Genomic DNA, 22,942 nt, shown 5'->3' on the forward strand with positions numbered 1-22,942 from the left:
AAAGATATTTTGTCTGTGGAATCATTTCTGCGCATCAGGCTTTTGTTGAATCCCATTTTTTAAGTTGGAGCTGCTGAATTTTGGAAACTGGGAAAACGCAGCTACATTTTCGTCAGAAAACTTGCCATCTTAAGGCCTTGAAACTGGAATCTACCATCTGAAGACAGAGGACGCTTCTGCTCCAGAACTTATCAACGAAAGAAAAACAACTGAGTCATTCCGAGGTACTGTGCTGTTATCTTCTACCTATGCATTATCGTAAATGAAAGCAAGGTCGCTGTACCTGAACTTGAGAAGATTTTATGAGACTGTGATGTTATAAGAGACTTTGTGGATGATCGCTTTTGCTTTTGCCTGAGTTTTTGAAGCCTCGTTATAAGGAAATATCCGCTTTGTTGGAATGTTCCTATTGTGACGTTTGTTGCTGTCAAGAGAATCAGTTGTTGTCATGGCAATGTCTAAGCATAATTCAAGTGAAGTTAGTAGTGAATTGAGTACTGACTCTAATCCAGAGAATGTAATTGGAGATCTTAAAGGTCATATAAGTCAGAGGAAAGATAAACTTTCTGTGCTTATAGCTGAAATACAAAGTCTTAAAGATACTCCAGAAAATCATTCAGAATTAGCCGAAAGACTTGAAAATTTTTGCGAGACGCACAGTGAGATAGAAGAGTTGAATCAAAGGCTAATATCAATGCTGAGTAAAGAAGGCGCGATTAAGAAACAGACAACGACATTCGCTGAAAGCTCTAAGAATTGGAATGAATTTATTAATATTACAAAGCTATGGCTAAAAGATGCAAATAGACTGTTAACACACACATCCGACGAACAGCTAGTTAACAAATTCGAAGGGATGCAATTGCAAGAACGGGATCGCTCAAAGTCAAAGACACGAAAGGCTTCTCCGCAGTTAAAGCGCGCTTTGGAAATTAAATGTGACTCTTTAGCCCAGAAGGGCACTGCGGCGGCATCATCACCCTCATCGACAGTCACACTTGAACGCACAGAATTTGATAGTATAATACAAATGCTACAAAACCTTGAAGCTAAAGTGGAGAGGTAGGAACAACCCACAACTAGCGCAAGACCCAACACTCACAGCTCCAGAAACGATGAACTAGATGTATTAGTGCGAAATCAAGCGGAATATCAGAAGAATCAAGCTGAATGTCAAAAAGCAATTACTGAAATGGCTAAATCGTTAACCCAACAAAATACGGCTACTACTCAACCACCTCCAGCGCCGCGTGGCGAAGTACCACACAGGCAGGTCCCTTTATTTTCAGGTGACCCGTTGGCTTATGCAGACTTCATTAGGGCCTTTGATAATGCTGTTGGGGAAGTAACTTGAAACTTACTTTGGTGATGAAGTATTCATAGCTGATGCATATATGGAAAGGGCATTGAAGTGGCCTCAAATAAAACAAAATGATAATGTAGCTCTGAGAGAATATTCAATCTTTCTTGATAGCTGTATAGACGTAATGACAAGCGCAGGGAGTCGAGACGCATTTAATAACAATCCAAATATTCGTATAATAATCTCTAAGCTCCCATATACTTTAAGAGACAAGTGGCGAAGCTGGGCCTTTAAATTTAAAGAAAAAGAAGCAAGAAGAGAGGGTATTGATCACCTGATCACCTTTTTACATTGTCAGGTAAGGATGATGATGGATCCCTTTTATGGAGATGTCTCACAAGGTAGCACGGAGAAAAAGGAAAAAACTGACAAAAGTAAGTCTCCTCAGAAATTTGGACAGAGATCTGGAAGTATTTTTGCCACAAGCATTTCCGATGTCGATGAAGAGGAGGCAAGAGAAACCTTGGTTGAAAAGACTGTTAATGATACATGTGCATTTAAAAAGCCTTGTGTATTTTGCAGTGGTCAGCATATCCTTGCTGAATGTAGTAAAATCAAAGGATTGCCACACAAAGAAAGAATTGACTTTTTAAAATCTAAAGGTTTATGTTTTCGCTGTCTCAAACAGGGACACCTTGGTAAGAACTGTAAAGAAAGAATGAAATGTCAGACATGTTCTTTTCAGCACCCAGACATCTTGCACATCAAAGGAGAATCCGGAACAACATCTAAATCCACAGCTAGTGTGGCGACATCTACTGAAAAGGAAACAGAGTCTGGAACTTGTGCCTTTACTGGGGCTGGAGAAGAGTGTGCACTACAGGTAGTTCCTGTTAAGGTAAAATCTAAGAAAGGCGAAAGGTATGTAGAAACATATGCCTTTATAGATCAGGGCAGTACAGTTACAATTTGTACTGAAAGGCTCCAGAGACAATTAAACCTTCAAGGAAGAAGAACTCAAGTATTTCTCAAAACTATGAATAACTATGATGATGATTCAAAAGTGCTAACTCAAAGTTCTGTATTATCAGATTTACAAGTCTGTGGTCTAAATGATGATAAATATTTTGATTTGCCAAAAGTCTTTACACAGGTCTCCATTCCAGTGGACAGAGAAAATATTCCACTACAAGAAGATATCGATAAGTGGGCATATCTTAAAGAGGTACGTCTAACTCATATTGACTCTGAAGTTGATCTTTTAATAGGAAACAACTACCCGGAAATCTTCGAGAAGTCATGAACCATATATAGCCAAGGAGGTGGACCCTATGCTATGAAGACTGAACTTGGATGTGTAGTCGGTGGACCATATAAAAAGATAGATGACCTCACAAAACAAAGTGGTAAGATGCACAAACATTCAATCAATTGCGTGTCAATAACAGAGATTGAGGATATGTTGCTGGAACAATATAACACAGATTTTCCAGAACGCAGCTGTGAAGAAAAGGAGGAGATGTCACAGGAGGACATCAAGTTCATGCACATAGCCTCAGAATCTGCGAGACTGGTAGGTGGACATTATTGTTTAAATTTGCCTTTGAAGGATGAAACACTGAAAATGCCAAACAATCGCTGTATTGCTGAACAGCGTGCTATTGAACTGAAAAGAAAACTGAGCAAAAATTCAGGTTTCCACAGAGACTATAAAGCCTTCATGAAAGACATTATAGACAAGGGTTACGCTGTCAAGGTACACAAAGAAAGCCTAAATTGCAATGAAGGCAGAGTGTGGTACATCCCACATCACGGTGAGTATCATCCAAAGAAAAATAAAATTCGAGTGGTCTTTGATTGCACAGCCACCTACCAGGGAATCTCACTTAATGAGCAATTATTAAAAGGCCCTGACTTAACTAACACACTCATTGGCGTCCTTACAAGATTCAGAAAGGAGCCAGTAGCATTAATGGCAGACATTAAGTCAATGTTCTACCAAGTTAAAGTACCAGATAGAGACACTGATCTTTTACGTTTTTTATGGTGGCCTGAAGGTAATTTAAGTAAAGACCTTGAAGAATACAAAATGACGGTACATCTTTTTGGTGCTACTTCTTCACCCAGTTGTGCTTCTTATGCTTTGCGTAGAACAGCCGAAGACTCCAGAGATACATTTCATGAAGAAGCTGTTAACACTGTTCTCAATAACTTCTATGTGGATGACTACTTAAGGTCAGTGACAACAGAGGAACAAGCAGTAAAGCTGGCAAAGGACCTACAAGCTCTATGCCTCAAAGGGGGTTTTCACTTGACTAAGTGGGTGAGTAACAACAGAGAAGTTTTATTGTCTATACCAGAAGAAGACAGAGCTCATAAACAAAAGGACTTAGACTTGAGCCACAGTCTCCTTCCCACAGAGCATGCCCTGGGTGTCCAGTGGTGCACAGAAACGGACAGTTTCAAATTTCAGATTAAGTTACAAAACAAGCCCGCTACAAGGCGTGGTATTCTGTCTGTTGTTAGCTCAGTTTATGATCCACTTGGTTTTCTAGCACCCGCCCTACTGCCAGCAAAACTTATTCTAAGAGACTTATGCAAAGAGAAATTTGGGTGGGATGAACAAGTAGAAGTCAAACACATTCAGAAATGGAAAAAATGGATGGATGATTTGCAGTTACTTAGACTATAAAGTGAACAGATGCTTCAAACCTACCAGGTTTGGAACCATAAAGACAGCACAAATGCACCATTTTGCAGATGCTAGTGAAGATGGATATGGCACTGTCACTTACCTTGTCTTAACCGATGAAGAGGGCAAAAAGCATTGTTCATTCCTGATGGTCAAGTCAAGAGTTGCACCATTGAAGCAGGTCACGATTCCAAGATTGGAGCTGACTGCAGCCGTTGTGGCAGTTAAAATGGACAAAATGCTTAAAGGTGAGCTTCAAATTCCCTTAGAAGAATCTACATTTTGGACTGACAGCACCACAGTGCTAAAATACATTTCAAATGAAAGCACTCGGTTCAAGACCTTTGTTGCCAACAGAATCTCCATGATCAGAGATCATTCACAGCCTTCACAGTGGAGGTATGTCACATCTCTCCTTAACCCGGTTGATCAAGAATCTAGAGGGCTAAGCATAGAAAACTTTCTCAAAAGCACCACATGGTCACAAGGTCCAAGTTTCTTATTGAAGCCCGAACGGGAGTGGCCAAAAAGACCAGATCAACCAAACGATTTACTCATTGAAGATGATCCAGAAGTTAAAACTTGTGCAGTTAACATGACAAAAATAGAGGAAGCAACCGAGCCAATCAACAAACTAATCACCTATTTTTCAGATTGGCATCGCTTGAAGAAAGCAGTGGCTTGGTTTCTCAAGTTTAAAGACTTAATGCTGAACTTAAGAAATGAAAGAAAAACATTTCAATTAGAAGTCAGTCAATCTAAAAGTGATCCAGAAAAACAAAAATCACTCATTGCAAAGCACATGAAAAGGTATAAACTGACTTTAAAAACAAATCCAATTTCTCAAGACGATTTAGTTAAAGCCGAAACAGAGCTTATCCGCCTCAGTCAACAGAAAGAATTTCCAGAAGAATTAAAGGCTTGTGTAAAAAAAGAACAGTCAAATCTATAAACTTGACCCGATCATACAAGATGGAATACTGAGAGTTGGAGGAAGACTCTGCAAAGCTGCAATGCCCGAAGAAGCTAAACATCCTGCAATTCTACACAAGCATTCACATGTTGCTTCTCTCATATTGCAACACATTCATAAACGAATTGGACATTGTGGGAGCAACTACGTACTCGCACAGCTACACCTCACAATTCCTGGGTAATGGGTCGAGTCATCAAGACAATGCCAGATGCCAAAGGTGCAGTAAGAAGGGTTTGTGTGCAGACCAAAACCAGCACACTGGACTGACCTGTGAATAAACTGTGCCTGCTTCAAGAAACAGCAAATGTTTGAAATATGAAATTTTTAAAGTGTTTGTTTGCAGTGTTATTGTTAGCAATTTGAAAACAATAGTAAATATAAAGTTAACTGGCTCATATTAAAGTAAAGTATAGTAATTGTCTCCGCTCCTGCATAGCCAATTTGGGGCCGGAAATGTAAGAGCCAATTTTAGAAAGTTAAAGTTTTGAGTTAAACTCATACTAATGTTTGCTTTATTTGAATAGAATAGAATTTCTTCTTCAGTCATAGACAATGGTATAATCTTTTTCCCCCTATAAGTTAGTATATGAGATAGAATCTTCTTGCTATAACTGAGAAACAGTGTGATATTAGGTTTAGTTGTGTTTAGAACATGTCCCAGTAAACAGGGACTTGAAAGACCCATTTTCAACTTAGAAATCGGATAAGCATACAGTTTTCTGACCGCTTTGAAATGGTTCAGAAATTATAAGTGACTAGTAACGATTTAAGATGTAACAAGATTAAGCTTAGAACTAAACTTTTTCTTATTATAATTTTTTCTTTTTTTTTTGCTATTTTTAATTTTCTTTTTTGTGTGAACTGTTTTACTTTCAAACTTAACTAAACTTTTAAAAACGAAGATATTTTGTCTGTGGAATCATTTCTGCGCATCAGGCTTTTGTTGAATCCCATTTTTTAAGTTGGAGCTGCTGACTTTTGGAAACTGGGAAAACGCAGCTACAGCACTGTTCCCTTTCTTTCTCCCAAACCGCCAATTAACACCACCACCTTTTTCATCCCCAAGTGAGGCTGGATCATGCTTCACAAAGTCCCGGTCCTCTGATGTGCCAAGAGACAGAGGATGTCCAAAAAAATAACCCCCCCCCCCAGCAGCAGTATAGAAAAGATTAAAATTGAGATATCTTATGATAGTACAGTCCAAATACAATAAACCCAGGATATGATCTTAAACATTCCAATAAAATAAACCTAGAGAATGAGGTTAAACAGTTCCCATGGAAACTGAGATAACATATGGTAATACATTTCTGATCAAATAAACCAAGGGTTTTATATTTAAAAAAACACACACACACATAACTAGTTACTTTGTGGTTACAAAAGTGTACATATTTTCAATAGAAGAAATTTCATTATAATAACTGTAGTCTAACAAAAAAAAATGTGTCCAACACCTAGTTGCAACAAGAATCTTCTTTGTACTATAATTTTAGTCTCAAACTTACATTGGAATTTTAAGATGTAGTAGTGTGAGAAAGGGTGGGTGTGGCAAGCACTAGACTGACATTTCTTCCAGTCTCAGTTTTTGTCTTCTGGACCTTGTCTGTAAAAGTCTTTTGTAAAACAAGGGCTTGGATAGAGGATACTACCAATTTTCAAGGCAATTTAAAATAAGCTACTGAAAATATTTGTATATGTGTTCTGTAGTGTCTTATGTTGTAAGCTTTGGATCCATTGAGGAAGTCAACTTAAATAAAGAAAATGTCAATTTAGAGGTTTGTTTGAAATGTTTTACATCGCACCATATTATAGATTGCTGTGTGAATATAATTTTTCAAGGGGATAGCCTGTATTAGTTCAAAATGAACAAGTAGGGCAACAAGAGGAATATGAAAGTTATTTGTTCAGTTTAGGAGACAAAGGATACTTAGAAAGAAGTTAATGTCAGTGGTATTGGTGCACATTCTGGAATTTATAAAACTACTGATATTACTGGCCTGGTTTGTATGTTGACATAAAATTGGCAAAGTTTTCTGTTAATTATAATCATTGTCTTTAATTAAAAGACTATAATAGCAAAACACGTTCAATAAAATGTTTAACATCTGGATTGCTGTTTGTTGACTTGTCACAGAAATGCATACACATGTGCATCAGTGGATAATTAGTACATCATTTGACAAATAAAATGAATAGTTCAAAGCCTCATACAGGCTCGGCTGTAGAAATGAGTGTCCCTTCAAGTGAAGAGGACAATGGGGCATTATATACTTGAAAGTGATGTAGAAGACTTTCATCAATCTTTTAACATGGATTTAGATAATGCTACTTATCCAGGGATCATTTGGAAAAGCAGCAGACATGGTGCACACAGGTCAATGGCTTTGCTCCAACCGTGGAAATGAGTGTTCCCTCCTTTGGATGAGATGCAGTGCCTTAGTCCATCCATCCATCCATCCATCCATCCATCCTCTTCCGCTTATCTGAGATTGGGTCGCGGGGGCAGCAGCTTGAGCAGAGATACCCAGACTTCCCTGTCCCCGGCCACTTCTTCTAGCCCTTCCGGGAGAATCCCAAGGCGTTCCCAAGCCAGCCGGGAGACATAGTCCCTCCAGCGTGTCCTGGGTCTTCCCCGGGGCCTCCTCCCGGTTGGACATGCCTGGAACACCTCACCAGGGAGGCGTCCAGGAGGCATCCTGATCAGATGCCCGAGCCACCTCATGTGACTCCTCTCGTGCCTTAGTGGAAACGAAATTGATAAAGAAGACTACCTACTCCTAAAATGTTCATTTTGTAAGCAGCAGTCAAGAGGTATGCATTTTTACAGCTCTGCTCCAGCCATGGAAATGAGCGTCCCCGCCAGTGGATGAGACATAGGGGCACAGTAGACATGAAAATGATATAGAAAGGTTTCAGCAATCTTTTAAAATACATTTTGATCAATTTTATAATTTCAGTATTCATTTTGAAAGCAGAAGACAGGGGGCATGCATTTCTATGGCAAAGACCCAACTGAGGAAATAGGTGTCCCCTCAAGCAGAAGGGATGAAAGGGCACAGTAGACAGAAAATGATATAGAAGACTTCCTGCAGTCTTTTTAAATCAATTTTGTACATTATTATTATTTCCGTATTTATCATGCAAGCAGCAGTCAGGGGGCATTCAATTCTGTAACTCTACTCCAGTGGATAGGATAGAGGGCCACAGCAGACATGGAAGTGATGTAGAGGACTTCATACAATCGCTTTAACTAGATCTGGCACAATTTTATCTGTCCAGTGTTTATTTTGCAAGCAACAAACTGGGGGCACACAGTTCTATGGGTTGTCTGTGCTCCAGCCATGGAAATGAGTGTCCCCTCCATTGGAAAGGACAGAAGTCCACATTAGACATGAAAGTGATTTAAAAGACTTTCTGCAACATTTTAAAATACGTTTGGAAGAATTTTAGTTGCGTGGTGATAATTTTGTAAACAGAAGAGAGGGGGCACACATTTCTCTGGCTTTGCTTTAGCCATGGAAATGAGTGTCCCCTCCAGTGGATGGCATGCAGTGGCATAGTGGAGAAGACAATGATATAGAAGACTACCTACAATCTTTTAAAACCATTTTGCATAATTTTACCTCTCCAGTGTTTATTTTGTAAGCAGCAGTCAGAGGGCACACTACTGTTTTGCTCTAGCCATGGAAAAGAGTGTTCCCCACAATGAATGGGATGGAGGGGCACATTAAACATGAAATTTATAAAAAAAAAAAAAAAAAAAAAAGGCTTTGAACAGTCTCTTAAAATACATTTTGGATAATTTTTGCTGTCTAGTGTTCATTTTGTAATCAAAAGACAGGGGATGCATATTTCTACAGCAAAGACCAAGGTGTGGAAATGTGTGTCCACACTGGTGGAAAAGATAAAGGTGCACAATAGATATGAAAGTGGTATAGAAGACTGCCTGATAGGCTTATTAAAGAAACTGTGCACAATTTTAACTACCTGGAGTTCAATTTGCAAGAGAAAACCAGTAGATAAGGAATGCCATAGACTGCTTCCTTCAAGTTTTTAAAATACATTTGATATGTTTTAATCGCCCATGAACAACTGTGCAAGTAATTTATAGGATAATGGCACCTGCTGTGAAAATGAGATTCCTCCCCTTTGAAGCTCCCTTTGAAGAATTTATTGGGAACAGAACATAGTAGTAATCACGTCAAAATGACTGAAAATAAAACTATCAAATGGCCTTTTTCGACACCATTTTTACAAAGTTTTCTGTCTGCAGTCAATCACAGAGCACCCTGGTAAAATGACATTAACTTGTAACACACCTACAACTTTAGAACTCAGACATCATGACATTGCTGTGCATGAGGAAACAGCAGGCAGACGGCTGCGCATGCATGTTTACAGACAGACAGGACAGCATTCTGCATGCGTTAATTCAAAATAGAAACTCCCGCTCAATGATGCACAAACACAAGAAGGTCCGTGACAATCACACATTAGGGTGCTTGCACCAAATGTAAAGGGACAGACACTGAATTCCATGGAGCATAGATATCTTCATAACACCTTATCAGATACATATTCATTGGTTTAGATATGTATACACCAGTTTGGATATTTAGCCATTCGGATAGTCCGGTTTAGATATACATAAATCAGTTTAGATACACCACTTTAGATATTCTGTACTTGTACGTCAATGCGTGAATGTGCAAGCGCTTATACCTAAAAAGAAGACTGTCCTTTCAGATTACGAGACTCTTACTCCTTCCTGACTTAGACCACCTTTAAATGAAACACTGCCAATAAGGAATAACCAAGAGCAGCATTTGTGGGGTGGCACGTAGGGTGACCGCCCAGGCCCTGCTTTTAAGGTCCACATGTCCCGTTCAAGCAGATTTGTCAAGTTAAATTCTCCAGTATATATATTTGAGATGCTTCTAAGAGGAACCATTTTAAAATCCCTCTTCAAAGTCAAATTCCTTACATGTACGTCTTTGAAAACATTCCATAGTCCACCTTCATCGCCCAAAAAGGGTTGCCAGTATAATCTCTTCCTAAAATAGGTATAGCCCATTAGTCGCTGGGTTGGCTTCTCCTATCTATAGAAACAGACATTGAATCCATATTAGATGATGAAAATGTCATCAATGACTTTTCCAATCGGAAGGCAAGAAAAGTGGAAACAGGTAAAAGTTTTCATGATGATACCTCTATGTTAATTTCTGTCGAAACTCTGAAACTCACATTTTATTTGTAGGCCATAAACATGTCCGAATATTAATGCACAAAAACATGTATTGCTAATAATAGCCGGCTGACATGACATCAACGTGATAGATAGATAGATAGATAGATAGATAGATAGATAGATAGATAGATAGATAGATAGATAGATAGATAGATAGATACTTTATTAATCCCAAGGGGAAATTTACATGTTATGTTATGACTATGACATCCTGCATATCGATACTCAGTGTATCCTTGCAATTTGGGTACTTTTCTAGAAGAGGCCCTGCTAATTTCCGCATGACACCGCATCACATTTTGCACTGTCATGGTATTGTCAAGAATTATGAAATGCACTTTTTTAATAGATTGTATTGTTATATTTATATATACTGTATACAGGTAGTGTGCATAGTAGGAAGCTGAATGGACCAAATGAAGGTAATTCCATGCCAGGCCAGGGGGTGGCAGGGTACACTAAACCTTCCTCTGTTATTTCTGTAGACCAAATACGGGAGATTCTGCATGATTCAGCCCTAAAGACACCACTTCCGGTTCTGGGCCCAGGGATGACGTCACTTCCGGTTCCGTCTCCAAGAACATCACTTCTGGTTCCGGATCTTCATGACAACACTTCTGGTTCTATGCCTTAAAAGGCCAGTCAAATTCCATGTGCCTCAGTTCAGTCTGGAACTCCAACCTATGCACATCAGTGTCAATTTTCATACCCTTTTGCAGCCAGGGACAATATACGGGTAGCTGCCCCAAACCTTTTTGTGTGTGTCGAGGCTGGTTCTTTCACATGAGTAATGGCCATTTGACTTACGATCTATATTGCGACTCACAGGCAAACAACAGTTTTTACCACACCAACTCCATATGCCATGACTCATTTATCTTAATCTCATTTTGTTACCTGCAGAGGTTTTGACTATGTTCAATTACATTTGTCTTACAATTACAGGAAAAAAGGCAATTGATCTCGACACAAAAATAATAATAATAATAATAATTCATAAAATGAAGGTGATCAAGTAGTATGATGAAGGAAAGAAAGCAAATGTGATCGTATGTGACTTTAAGTTATCTCATTGTAATTGGTGTTCACCACATATGCTGTACTACTGCACTTTGGATTTGAATCCAGTTAACCTCTGAAGCTTCTGCGTTGTGACTCACGATGTGCATACTGTATGTAAACACACTTATCATATACAATAAAAATAATGGTGACCCTCAGCCATGCTTTTATTACAACTGTTTTATTTGCTATTCCACTGTTTTCTATTATGTCCAAGAGTAAATGCCACCAGTTGTTATCTGTGTGGTGTACCCATAGACATCCACGTTAAGGTAATTGATGATTCTAAATAGTCCCTGAGTGAATGGGGGTAATATGTGAAACATGACCACACGAGATTGGTGCTTCTTCTCTGATTATTTCCTTGTCTTATGTCTGAAATGGTCCCTTCTATGTTGTATTGGAATAAGCAGTTTTAAAAATGCATATTATACATACATTGTATATTGTATATATGTATATAGATATATTTTGCTATCTACTTTATTAGCTATACATGAAACTGTTTTCTACAAACAAAAACAATCCATACTATATACTGCACACATTGGTGCATGTTTTTTCCTTTTCCTATATGATATTTTACATGTTATGTTTACAATAGTGTAATTCAAATTCCTCATTTTATTTTTTACAAAAAAACAATTTTATATTTCAGCATTATGTAATCTAATCTGAAAGAACTTGTAACAAAGTAGGAAGCCACCCAGGACAGGAGTATTTTACACATATGCACCCTAAGTTATAATGCTGGTAAATGTAAAGACAGCAGATATTATAACACATATATCTCTAGGAAGAAACTGCAGAAAGCCTACTTCAGGTCTAGAAAGAGACAGTGACTTGGTCAGGCAACAAACCTAGGTCTGTGATCATTAATCATTATTAACCTCTGTTTTTCTTTGCTTTTCTTTTTTTTTCTGTTGCCACCACCATCTGTGCACCCTTCTATAATGCTGGAATACTGCAACTGTTGATGAGACTACTGCATCAAATCCACTAGGACAAAACTTATAAACAATAAGAACTACTTAAGCACTACTTATGTTAGGTAGTATGCCCAGTGGGTTTTGGTCAGCTTTTCCCTGGAAGCCCTGCAAAATCTTTATTTATTTATTGTTTTTTTATCCAACATCTCACACCAGAATGTTTTTTTAAACTTGTTTCTGTTCTCCCTTGTGATTCCACCATAGCATTGGACTTAACATTAGAGACTTAAAAATGAATTTAGAAATAAGGATGCTATCTATTACTTGTAAACCTGTGTTATGTAAATACATATTGATTTATTTTTATTTACTATTTTTGGTATCATGTTTATACATTAATATTCTTATCTATTTGTAATATGCTTTTTCTTTTCCTGAAGTTTATTCTTTGACATCTTATAAAGCACTATGAGCTAAACATTGTGCTTGAAAATATGCTATAGAAATAAATGTTGTTGATGTTTCTGTTGTGATTTGCAGAGTTCCGTGCTGCATGGCTGCACTACATGGTATTAGACCCAGACCTAGTTACAGTTTGCATTTTGTTTTGGACCATGTGTTATTCTCCTGCTAATCCAATTTTAGTCCCATGTCCCAAAGACGTGTATGATAACTGATGACTCTAATGTAACCCTAAAGTGACTTGCATCTCTCCTAAGGATGGTTTCTACCTGCATTGGAGGCTGCAGAAATGGACTCCTACCTTCCTGTTAATGTCTCCCTTAATAGGATGAACGTATTCTGAAAAATGTAAAATTTTATATATACTGTATATATATATATATATATATATATATATATATATATATATATATATACTGTACACTGTATATATATATATATATATATATATATATATATATATATATATATATATATATATATATATATATAAACTGTCAAACTGAAAGAAGACCTGTGACCCTAAACTTTATTTACCCACTGATTAATTCTAGCCTGCATTTAAAGTATACATCAGAACCAATAATAGAAGGTAAAGTGACTGCTGTCAGGGTACTTACCCTTTCCTTTTACAACAAATAACAAATTAATTGAGATCTCATCATGGAGTCCCAACTCTTTTGAATTTGTTCTATTAATCTCTTTCATAACTGTGCCCCCAAAGATGTCTGTTTTAGGTTATTTGGGGATTTGAAATTATCCTCATGTGAATATAAGTTTGCGCGTACGTGGGTCTGTAGTGTACTAGCACTCTGTCAAGGATTGTTTTTTAACCATTTGCCAATGACGATGGCCTTCTGCAATCTAAATTTGCACAAAATTGGTTTGGGAATTATTACATGAATGTTTATAAATATACATAAATACACACAGTATGTTTACAGACCTGGACAAATTTGTTGGCAGCTCATTGAAAACGTGTGTACGCCTTATGAAAAGTGATTAAATGAAAAGCAGTTGTTCGCTGCATACCTGCATGTCTTTGACATGTCATCAAATAAAGCAAACTAAATGTTAAAAGAGATAAAGTATTGCATATTCTACAAAGATATTCTAAAATGGCCTGGACACATTTGTTTTGTACCCCTAGAAAAGATCGTAAGTAATTGGATTTGAGTGATTTTTTAAACTAGCTGTTTTCTTTAATTAGCATCGCACATCTCTCCAATCGTGCAATCAGTTATTTAGTCTATTTAAATGGAGTAAAGTAGTCACTCTGCTGTTTGGCATCATTGTGTGTCTCACACTGAACATGAACCAGAGAAAGCAAAGGAGAGAGTTGTCTAAGGAGAGCAGAAAGAAAGTTCTAGACACACACGTATAGCAGTAAGCATATCTCCAAGCAGCTTGATGTTCCTGTGACAACAGTGGTAAATATTATTAAGAAGTTTAAAGTCCATGGGACTGTGCCCAATCTCCCTGCATGCATCCACAAGAGGAAAATAAACCCCAGAATGGGCAGAAGGATAGTAAGAATACTCGAGAAAAAGCCAAGGACAACTTCCAAAGAGATTCAAGCTAAACTTCCATCAGTATAAGTTTCAGTATATCAGTATACTCCAAGCTAAATTTCCATCAGTGTCTGATCACACATTTTGAGTGACAGTGGGCTCAATGAAAGAAGACCCAGGAGAACTCCACATAACAAAGACAGACTGGAATTTGCCTAAATGCATACTGACAACCCACGGTGCTTCTAGGAGAATGTTCATTGAACAGATGAGACAAAACTGGAGCTTTTTGGCACGTCACATCAATTCTATGTCCACAGACAAAAATATGGATCTTTAATAGTAAAGAACACTATACCTACTTTCAAACACGGCGGAGGCTCTGTTATGTTTTGGGGCTGCTTTATGGCATCTGGCACAAGGTGCCTTCAGTCTGTGCAGGAAACAATGAAATGTCAAGACTATCAAGACATTCCGAAACAAAACATACTGTCCACTGTCAGAAAGCTTCAACAGGATAATGACCCAAATCACACAGATAAAGGTGTACCCAAGAATGGCTAAGAACAAACTATTGGTCTGTTCTGAAGCGGCCCTTCTAGGAGCCCTGATTTTAATCCTATCAAACATCTATGGAAAAAAACTGAAACATGCAGAACACACACTTCCAACCTGACAGAACTGGAGCAGTTTGCTCAGGAAGAGTGGGCCAAACTACCTGTTGACGGGTGCAGAAGTCTCACTGAGAGCTGCGTGAATGACTTGTTTGCAGTGATTGCCTCTAAAGGTTATGCAACAAAATATTGGGTTAAGGGTCCCATCATTTTTGTCCATGTTTTTTTTCATTTGTGTTATTATTTGAAATATTTCTTTAAATCAAAACTCTAAAGCAAAATCGGATTTTTGTTCGATACGGAATAAACAAAAATGTGTACCAATTACACTGGTCGGTTTCAAGTTATTTCAGAGACAATTATGTTTTTTTTGTAAAGGGGTTAAAACAAATTTGTTCACGTCTGTATATGATATTCATATTCTATATATCAACAAGAAAATTGTTGAATGAATGAAAAAAAATGTTTTCAGGCTTATTAGGAACCACTGGACTATATTATGTATCAGCAAACCAAAACCAGGAAATGATAATATCTACTTTGTTGCTGGACTACTCACAGATTGAGCTTTCTCCTTGAACCCTCCGGTTGTTGTTTCTGATATTTTAAGTCCAAGTTATTTATAATACAATGATCAAGTTTAATTTGTCTGCTCTGATTTCTTACATTCTCCTTTATCAGTCTATGTTATACATTATATTTACCCTGTAGAACTGGACATGTCTCAAAAATCTCTTTTAATAGAAGATGAGAATTTGGATAATCTCGTTTTACTGTTTTCAATTGAAATGCTGCCAACATTTTTTAAACACTGCAGCTGCTTTGCAACATAAATTGTATTTTTATTTCTTTCCTTCTTTCTATCTCTCACCAGATTACATTTTTCTTTCAATAGTGCCATAGTAGAGTTAAGATAATTATTTTAAATTAAAAGGTAAAATGGGAGGTGTGAAATGAAGGGGACACCCCTCCTCCTTTGGCTGATTTCAGAATATACAAAGACATGTCTGCCTCCCAAACCACTGAATGAAAGTTACCTCACATGCACTGAACCTAAGATCACTGGGTTTTCCATGTGTAATAATGTAAAGTCAAACTATTCTGCGCTGTTAAATTCCTAATCTACTTATTAGTAGAAATCCATATGATAAATGCCAACATGAGCATAAAAAAGTGTACAGAGATCTGACATGACCTCACATCAATGCAGGAAATGAATCTAGAGTCGTTACCTGGAGTTATTCCATAGATCTCCTCAGCAATTCTTGCTGCTTCCTTCTTATTGCCCTGGACGATGTAAAAGTGGGTCAGCAGAGCCAGACTGATTTTTATTAAAAGTTTGAAGCAGAACAATGCAAAAATCGTGACATAAATATTTGAGAAAGCAGCTAGTATAGAGCTGTCCTCCATGCTGTCAGTAGCTGATAGTAAAATGAGGCTGCAACTTCTTGTCATTCTATTCTTGGTATCATATGACTTCTATTTTAAATCTTGCTAGAGTCAGTGTGGCTCTCTGTTGCTAAGAATATAATTGGTTCATACATTTTTAATGGCATCACAAAGTTTCCTTTTTGGTGATGCATTGTGACAAAGGGGAGGCAGTGGAATTTAAAGCTCGTGGTTGGGTATTTTTAGAGTTTTAATACAAAGGGAGATCAATGTTTAAATATAAATATATGCACCAAGGGACCTGCCAGAAAGCCTTTTGTGTTTCCACTTTAGCCCCAGAGTCTTACTATGTGATGCATTTGTTTCCATTTTACAGTACTTAACATGTTTCATGGAAGTGGCCCAGTATAAAGGCATGTTTTAAAATCCAGTGCTAAACTTAATCAAATAATCCGTTACATGAAAGAAAAATATCATGAAGTCTGTTCAGTTAGTAAATGCACTATATTAACAATATATTTATAGTGATTCCATCAGCAGAAATTTGTGTTCTCTTCTTAAGTTATGTTATCTTAGTGGGTATCATAACTGACCCACTATAGGAATGCACAATGGAAGAGGAGCAGGCTGATGCCATATTTTAAAGTGGCAGTGGAGCTAGTGGTACAAAAATGTAATTAAGAAGGAGCATTCAAGGGCACAAACAGTAATAATGCAACTTTACCAAGATAAAAAGAGTATCTTGTATGTTATGGGATTGCCTAGGCCTCCGCCTGGAGCAAGGCGGGGGGAGTGTCTAACTGCTGGGCCTGCCGAAGGGACCAGTCGGGCACAGCCTAAACCTGAAACAAAGGACTACCCTCCTGTGGGCCCACCACCTGCAGGAGGAATAGGAGCCAAGTGTAATGTGTCCTGGGCAGCAGATGGAGGCAGAGGTCTTGGCCGACTGGAACCAAGACACATAAACTGACTCTTGGGACATGGAATGTGACCTCTTTTGAGCGAAGGAGCTAGAGATGGTGGGTGTAGCAGAGCATTACCAAATAGATATAGCTGGGCTCACGTCAACCCAGTCACTTGGTACTGGAATCAAACCTCTTGAAGGAGGCTGGACCCTTCTTTACTTTGGAGATGCCAAGGGGGAATGGTGTCAGGTGGGAACAGGCTTCTTATTGAGCCACTTCCCAAGAATGACAGGGCTGTCTCTATGGGGATGAAGGTCGCGGAGAGGAGACCTCTGACTGCCATATGTGCTTATGCACCTAATGGCAGCTTGGAGTACCAGGACTTCTTGGAGTGCTTGGAGGGGATCCTGGAAAGGGTTCCAGCTGGGGACTCCATAGTTCTGCTGGACAACTTCAATGCCCAAATGGGTAATGATGGAGACACCTGGAGAGGTGTGATTGGGAGGTATGGCATTCCAAATCTAAACCAAGCAGTGTTTTGTTACTGGACTTCTGTGTTAGGCATGCTTTGTTCATAACAAACACCATTTTCAATCATAAGGTAGCTCTTAAGTGTGTTTGCACCAGAGCACTTTAGGCCAAAGATCTATAATTGATTTTATAATTGTATCATTAGATTTGTGGACGTTTGTTCACTGATCACCACCTGCTGGCGAGTTGGGTCAGATAGTGAGGGTGGCGCCTGAACAGACATGGAATGCACAAACGAGTAGTGAGGATGGACTGAGAATTCATGGGGAAGGACACTGTCCAGGAGACTTTCAAATCAGGGAGGCTGGGAACATAGAATGCAAATGCAACTTGTTCAAAGTCTCCATTATCAAAGTGGATTCCAAGAGCTGTGGCTTGATGGCCTTAGGTGCCTCTTGAGTTGGCAACAAGAGAACTCAATAGTAGACACGAGATATGAGTGATGCCATCAGGCTGAAGATGAAGGCTTTCTGTGTATAGTTTGCATAGAAGACTTCCAAAGCAGCAGAGGAATACTGACCAATCGAAAACCACTGAGGCCATGGCAGTCAAGGAAGGAAAACCAGGGTGTGGGAGGAGTTCGGAGAGACCATACAAAGTGGATGAGATCTGCCTAGAAATGCTAAAGGCTCTGGACGTTGTTGGGCTGTCATGCTAGGTAGTCAGGGGCAGTGCCCCTGGAGTGGGAGACCGGCTCCCAACTATCAGGGGATAACATTCTTCAGCATCCCTGAAAAAGCTTACATGAGGGTACTGGAAAAGAGACTCTTCCTAGTTGTGGAACCTCAGGTCTAGGAGGAGCAATGTGGATTCCATCCAGGCCATGGAATAGTGAACCAGCCCTCTATCCTCATGAGGCTCCTGGAGAAGGCATGGGGGTACGACCAATCAGTCTACATGTGTTTTGTGTACTTGGAGAAGGCCTATGACTGTTGTGGTGGATTGCCGGTTCTTACTCCGGCCATCACCCCCAGGCCGCCAGGAGGAGCTCTCCGGACAGCGTGGACGTGCCCCGAGTTCCAGCAGGGACTCATGGACTATGTAGTTTTTATACGCAGCCCAGCTGGATACCTTGGGGGCCACCAGGAGTCGCTGTAGGAGGACTCGGAGGCTCTTATGTGCCCTATAACCCGGGAGTACGTCATGGTCACGTGACAGGAAGATACGATGTGCTCCCGGGTTGAAGAAAAGGACTGTTTACCCTGACCCGGAAGGAATAAGGAACTGTGGACTGATTGGACAGGAACACCTCCGGGTCAGGGTGTATAAAAGGACTCTGGGAAGCCCAGTACATTGAGCTGAGCTGGGAGGTAGGGTGGCGAAGTGTCTGGGAGAGGAGGATTGGTGTTTATTATTGTGATTATTGAATATATGAGTAGTGTGGAGTGGAGGGTGCTTTGTGCATGTGACAAGAAAATAAAGAAGTCTTGTGCTTTTACCTCATGTTTGGAGTGGTACCTGAGGGTCCAAGAGGTGGACAAAGGGTGTATCTGCGACACTGTGTTCCTCAAAGGATTCTGTATGGGAGTGCTTAATAAGTGCTCTTTGGTTCCTGTATAATCACAGTGAGAGTTGTGTCCACTTATTTGGAAAAACATTAGTATCATTCTCAGTGGGTGTGGGATTCCATCAGGGTTGTGCTTTATATCCTGTCCAGTTATATGATTTTCATAGACAGGAGATCTCAGGAGTATCTCCGGTTCTTGTTCACAAATGAGAGGAAAAGGGATGGCGAGACAGACAGACGGATAGGGGCAGAGATTGCAGTTTTGCATTTACTATTCCAATCTGTAGTAGTAAAAAAGGAGCTGAGCCAGAAGGCAAAGCTCTCAATTTACCAGTTGATCTATGTCCCTGCCCTCACCTATGGTCATGAGCTTTGGGTAATGACAGAAAGGATGAGATCACAGGTAAAATCATCCAAAAAGAACTTTCTCCACAGGGTAGCTGAGTTCTCCTTTAGATGTAGGGTAAGAGATGCAGACATTTGTGAGAGGCTAGGAGTAGAGCCACTGGCCCTCTACAGTGAGAGGAGCCAACTGATGCCTCTAGGACGGCTCCTTGTGGAGATTTTACAGGAAAGATGACCTGGGAGGAGACGTTGGTAAAGACCTAGGGCTCACTGGGAGGATTATATCATCTGGGATCTCACAGTATGAGAACGCAAATGTGGCTGCCAAGATTGTTGTCCCAGTGACCAGGGGTCTCATGTATAAATGGTGCATAAGCAAAAAATTGTTGCATACTCCCATTTCCATGCACACTTTCAGATGTATAAAAGCTAAACTTGGCGTAAAGCCACACACATTTTCAGGGCAGCATTCCCCCTTGCGTAAGCAAATTTCTGCTTGGTTTTGCAAACTGATGGCACCCGGCATCAAAGCAGTGCTACTATTCCTTTGAGGTCTTCCTTTTTTCAGATTCACATCAATATCAAGTCAAGTTGGGGAGCATGCACTGGTACAGTGTGTTGCCACACCCACTACACGTCGAAACAGCTCGGAATCCCAGTTGGCAACCCCCCAGGCAGACAGTCCTACCCTATGGAAATGACCCTCTATCTGCCGCAGCCAGGTGTTTTACGTGGGCAACACCTTGGCCTGGTCCAGCCACTTGGGTCCCCAACAATGAGGATCTTATGAGCCGGATCACCCTCGGGAAAACGCGCCACATGGCCGTAGTGCCATAACTGAAGCTCTCTCATGATGCAGGTAATGTGCCTCATGAGCAACTGCTCATTCGACACAAAGTCAAACCAACGGCACCCAAGGATCTTCCGGAGAGACACAGTACCAAAGGAATCTAGTCTTCGTCTGTCTGGCTTCGTACACAGTACCAGTGTACAGGCCAACCATGATATTCAGCAACCTCGGGGGGATCCTGCGAACCCTCAGGATGTCCCACAGGGTAGCTCAATCAACTGAGTCGAACGCTTTGTGAAAATCGACAAAGGCTGCGAGAAACTCTGCCGATATTCGCATTTGTGCTCTATGAGAACCCTTAGTGCCAGGATGTGGTCGATGGTAGACTTCTTAGGCGTAAAACCAGACTGTTCCGGTCACTGGTAGGTGAACAAGTGATCACGTATCCTATTGAGGATGACCCTAGCAAGGACCTTACCCGGCACCGAGAGCAGTGTAATCCCCCTGTAGTTGCTGAAATCCAGGGAATCACCCTTCCCTTTCCAGACAGGGACGACAAGTCCTGATTTCCAGTCAGTTGGGATGATGCCAGTCTCCCAAATGGAAGCAAAGATTGCTTGCAATGCCAGGAGGACAGCCTTACCACCAGCCAGGAGAAGTTCACCCTGGATACCACAGATTCCTGCAGCCTTCCAAACCCCCTCAGCTGGTTGACCACCTGTGTAATCTCAGTGAGATTGGGTGGTTCACAGCTAATTGGAGGATCAGCCTCAAGAACCGTGGACCCAGAGATATCCAACGTCCTTACCGGAGGATCAGCTTTGAACAACTGCTCAAAGTAGCCAGCCCAGCGGGTCACAACCGCAGTGTCATCCGTAAGGACCGTTCCATCAGCTGCCCTGACTGCGACTCTCCGAGGAACAGATTCAGATGTGTGTAATGCTTCGATTCCTCTGTAAGCAGGACGTGGGTCGCTGGGCCACAGATGGTGTGTCACTTGCTCATTGATTCCTCTAGCAAATGCCTCTTTATCTGCCCTCAGAGCCCTCGCAGCCGTCCTTCTCAGTTCCCAGTACAGACCAGAGTTGCCATTGAGCCGTGTGCTGCGACTCCTCTCCATGATATCCAGGGTGCCCTACGAAATGAAACATCTCCTTCTGGGAACACCGGTAACATCAACACAACCCTCAGCAACCTTCAAGGTCTTGTCACGGAAGGTCTCCCACATCACATTAGGATTGGCAATCATACCCAAATCTGAAAGTTCCTCACACAAACTGCGTGCAACCTCATTAGAAACTCATTATCATCAATAACACAGGATTTATTAAATATATTGAAATTAATTTCATATCATTTACAAATTTAAGGAACTTGATTGTAATCATTCTGTAACAATGGTTCAAGTAATGGCCAAACTATTCCAAATACCACAGCTGCTTTACCATTGCCAGTGCGATACTCAGAGTATTTTAACACATTGTATCTGTGTGTGGAATCACAGCTGTGGAACAGAAAGCCCAGAAGGACATTTATAGCACACACTGCCTCTGGAAAGCCGCCAGCATCTGCATGAATTCCACTCAGCCATGCACACAGTTTATTTGAACTTCCCCCATCCAGCAAACACTTCAGAGCTTTTCCTGCATGGACCTCGAGGCTCAGAAACAGTTTCATCCCAAGAGCTATAAACACACTCAATCAGTCCATCAAGTGCTCCCGGTAGAACTGTTTGTACTTATTAGTACAATCACTTCACTGTAAATTTGCACTACAACTGTAATATTGCACAACCTGAGCCAGTTTATGAAACATTTGCACCATCTGCACTATATGTACATGTATATTGTACTTATGCTTTCATACTATATATTTTTACTATATAGACTATATATTTTTCATTGTTTTGTATCATATTATTATTATATCATTTTAAAGGAAAATAAGTTTATGAAGGATTTGCATATTGAATCTCATTGTACCATACAATCACAATAAAGGAATTTGATTCAATTCAATAGAAGAGAGTGCTTACTTACAAATGATGATGACTGGCTTCTAAGTTTTACATTTCCAAGAGCTATCATCTTGGCACTGGGCGCTGTTAGAATACTAGGATGTATACTTGATATGCATTAAAGTATGTATATTACATTTTACAGATAAATTAACTTCATTTAAATAATGTATACTGTAAATACCTAAACACTTGGGGGCACAGTGACGCAGCGGTAGCAATGAGCTGGTGCCCTGTCCAGGGATTGTTCCTGCCTGGTGCTATATATTTGCTGGGACTGACACGACCCTGGATGGATGGATAGATGGAAAAATTAAACATGTATTTTGAAGATTTTTCAGTGTTCCTTAAAAGTTTTGGTGAATCAACGTTCTAAGCTTTACAGTTGGTTTTACATTTATTACAGAGCTTATTTTGTAGTGGTTGGTTACATGGAGAAAGAAAATGGATCAACAGGAATTGGGGGTTGGTACATTTAACAGACATAGTACTGCTGCAAGAAATTATTTTATCGAGGGTCACATGTATCCTAGTAATCATGTTGTTGGAGGAAGAAGCAATCCCTGGACAGTGTACAAGCTCATTGCTACCGCTCAGCCACAGTGCCCCCATGTTTAATACATGCTATAATGCATTTCAGCATGAAAAAGATATCAGG

The 22,942-nt window shown here is 39.9% G+C and overlaps 2 protein-coding genes across 2 annotated transcripts in view; both read right to left on the reverse strand.

Annotated features, from left to right (window-relative positions):
- The window catches only part of asb11 (ankyrin repeat and SOCS box containing 11), a 97,400-nt gene extending 81,155 nt beyond the window's left edge, over positions 1-16,245 (reverse strand). Inside the window, exon 1 of the mRNA XM_051927126.1 lies at positions 16,033-16,245. Within this exon, the coding sequence (XP_051783086.1) occupies positions 16,033-16,210 (178 nt within the window). The 5' untranslated portion in view covers positions 16,211-16,245. The remainder of the gene's footprint in view (positions 1-16,032) is intronic.
- Positions 16,246-17,339: 1,094 nt separating this feature from the next.
- On the reverse strand, positions 17,340-21,553 carry LOC127527544 (uncharacterized). Its single transcript, XM_051926617.1, has 3 exons — positions 21,407-21,553; positions 20,941-21,376; positions 17,340-17,615 (listed from the first exon to the last, which is right to left on the reverse strand). The coding sequence occupies exons 1-3, from the start codon at positions 21,514-21,516 to the stop codon at positions 17,340-17,342; spliced, it is 822 nt and encodes a 273-aa protein (XP_051782577.1). The 5' UTR covers positions 21,517-21,553.
- Between the last annotated feature and the right edge of the window lie 1,389 nt (positions 21,554-22,942).

Source organism: Erpetoichthys calabaricus, chromosome 4 (assembly GCF_900747795.2).
Source record: "Erpetoichthys calabaricus chromosome 4, fErpCal1.3, whole genome shotgun sequence".
In the NCBI taxonomy this organism is placed as follows: Eukaryota; Metazoa; Chordata; class Cladistia; order Polypteriformes; family Polypteridae; genus Erpetoichthys; species Erpetoichthys calabaricus.

Bases quoted from the DNA above. Each gene is read 5' to 3' on its own strand.
- LOC127527544 (XM_051926617.1), bottom strand. From the start codon at position 21,516: ATGATTGCCAATCCTAATGTGATGTGGGAGACCTTCCGTGACAAGACC. The intron at 21,377-21,406 runs GTAGGGCACCCT...CATGGAGAGGAG, and splicing joins AGAAGGAGATGTTTCATTTC to TCGCAGCACACGGCTCAATG. The intron at 17,616-20,940 runs GTATCCAGGGTG...TGCTTGGTTTAG, and splicing joins GAAGGCTGCAGGAATCTGTG to ATTTGGAATGCCATACCTCC.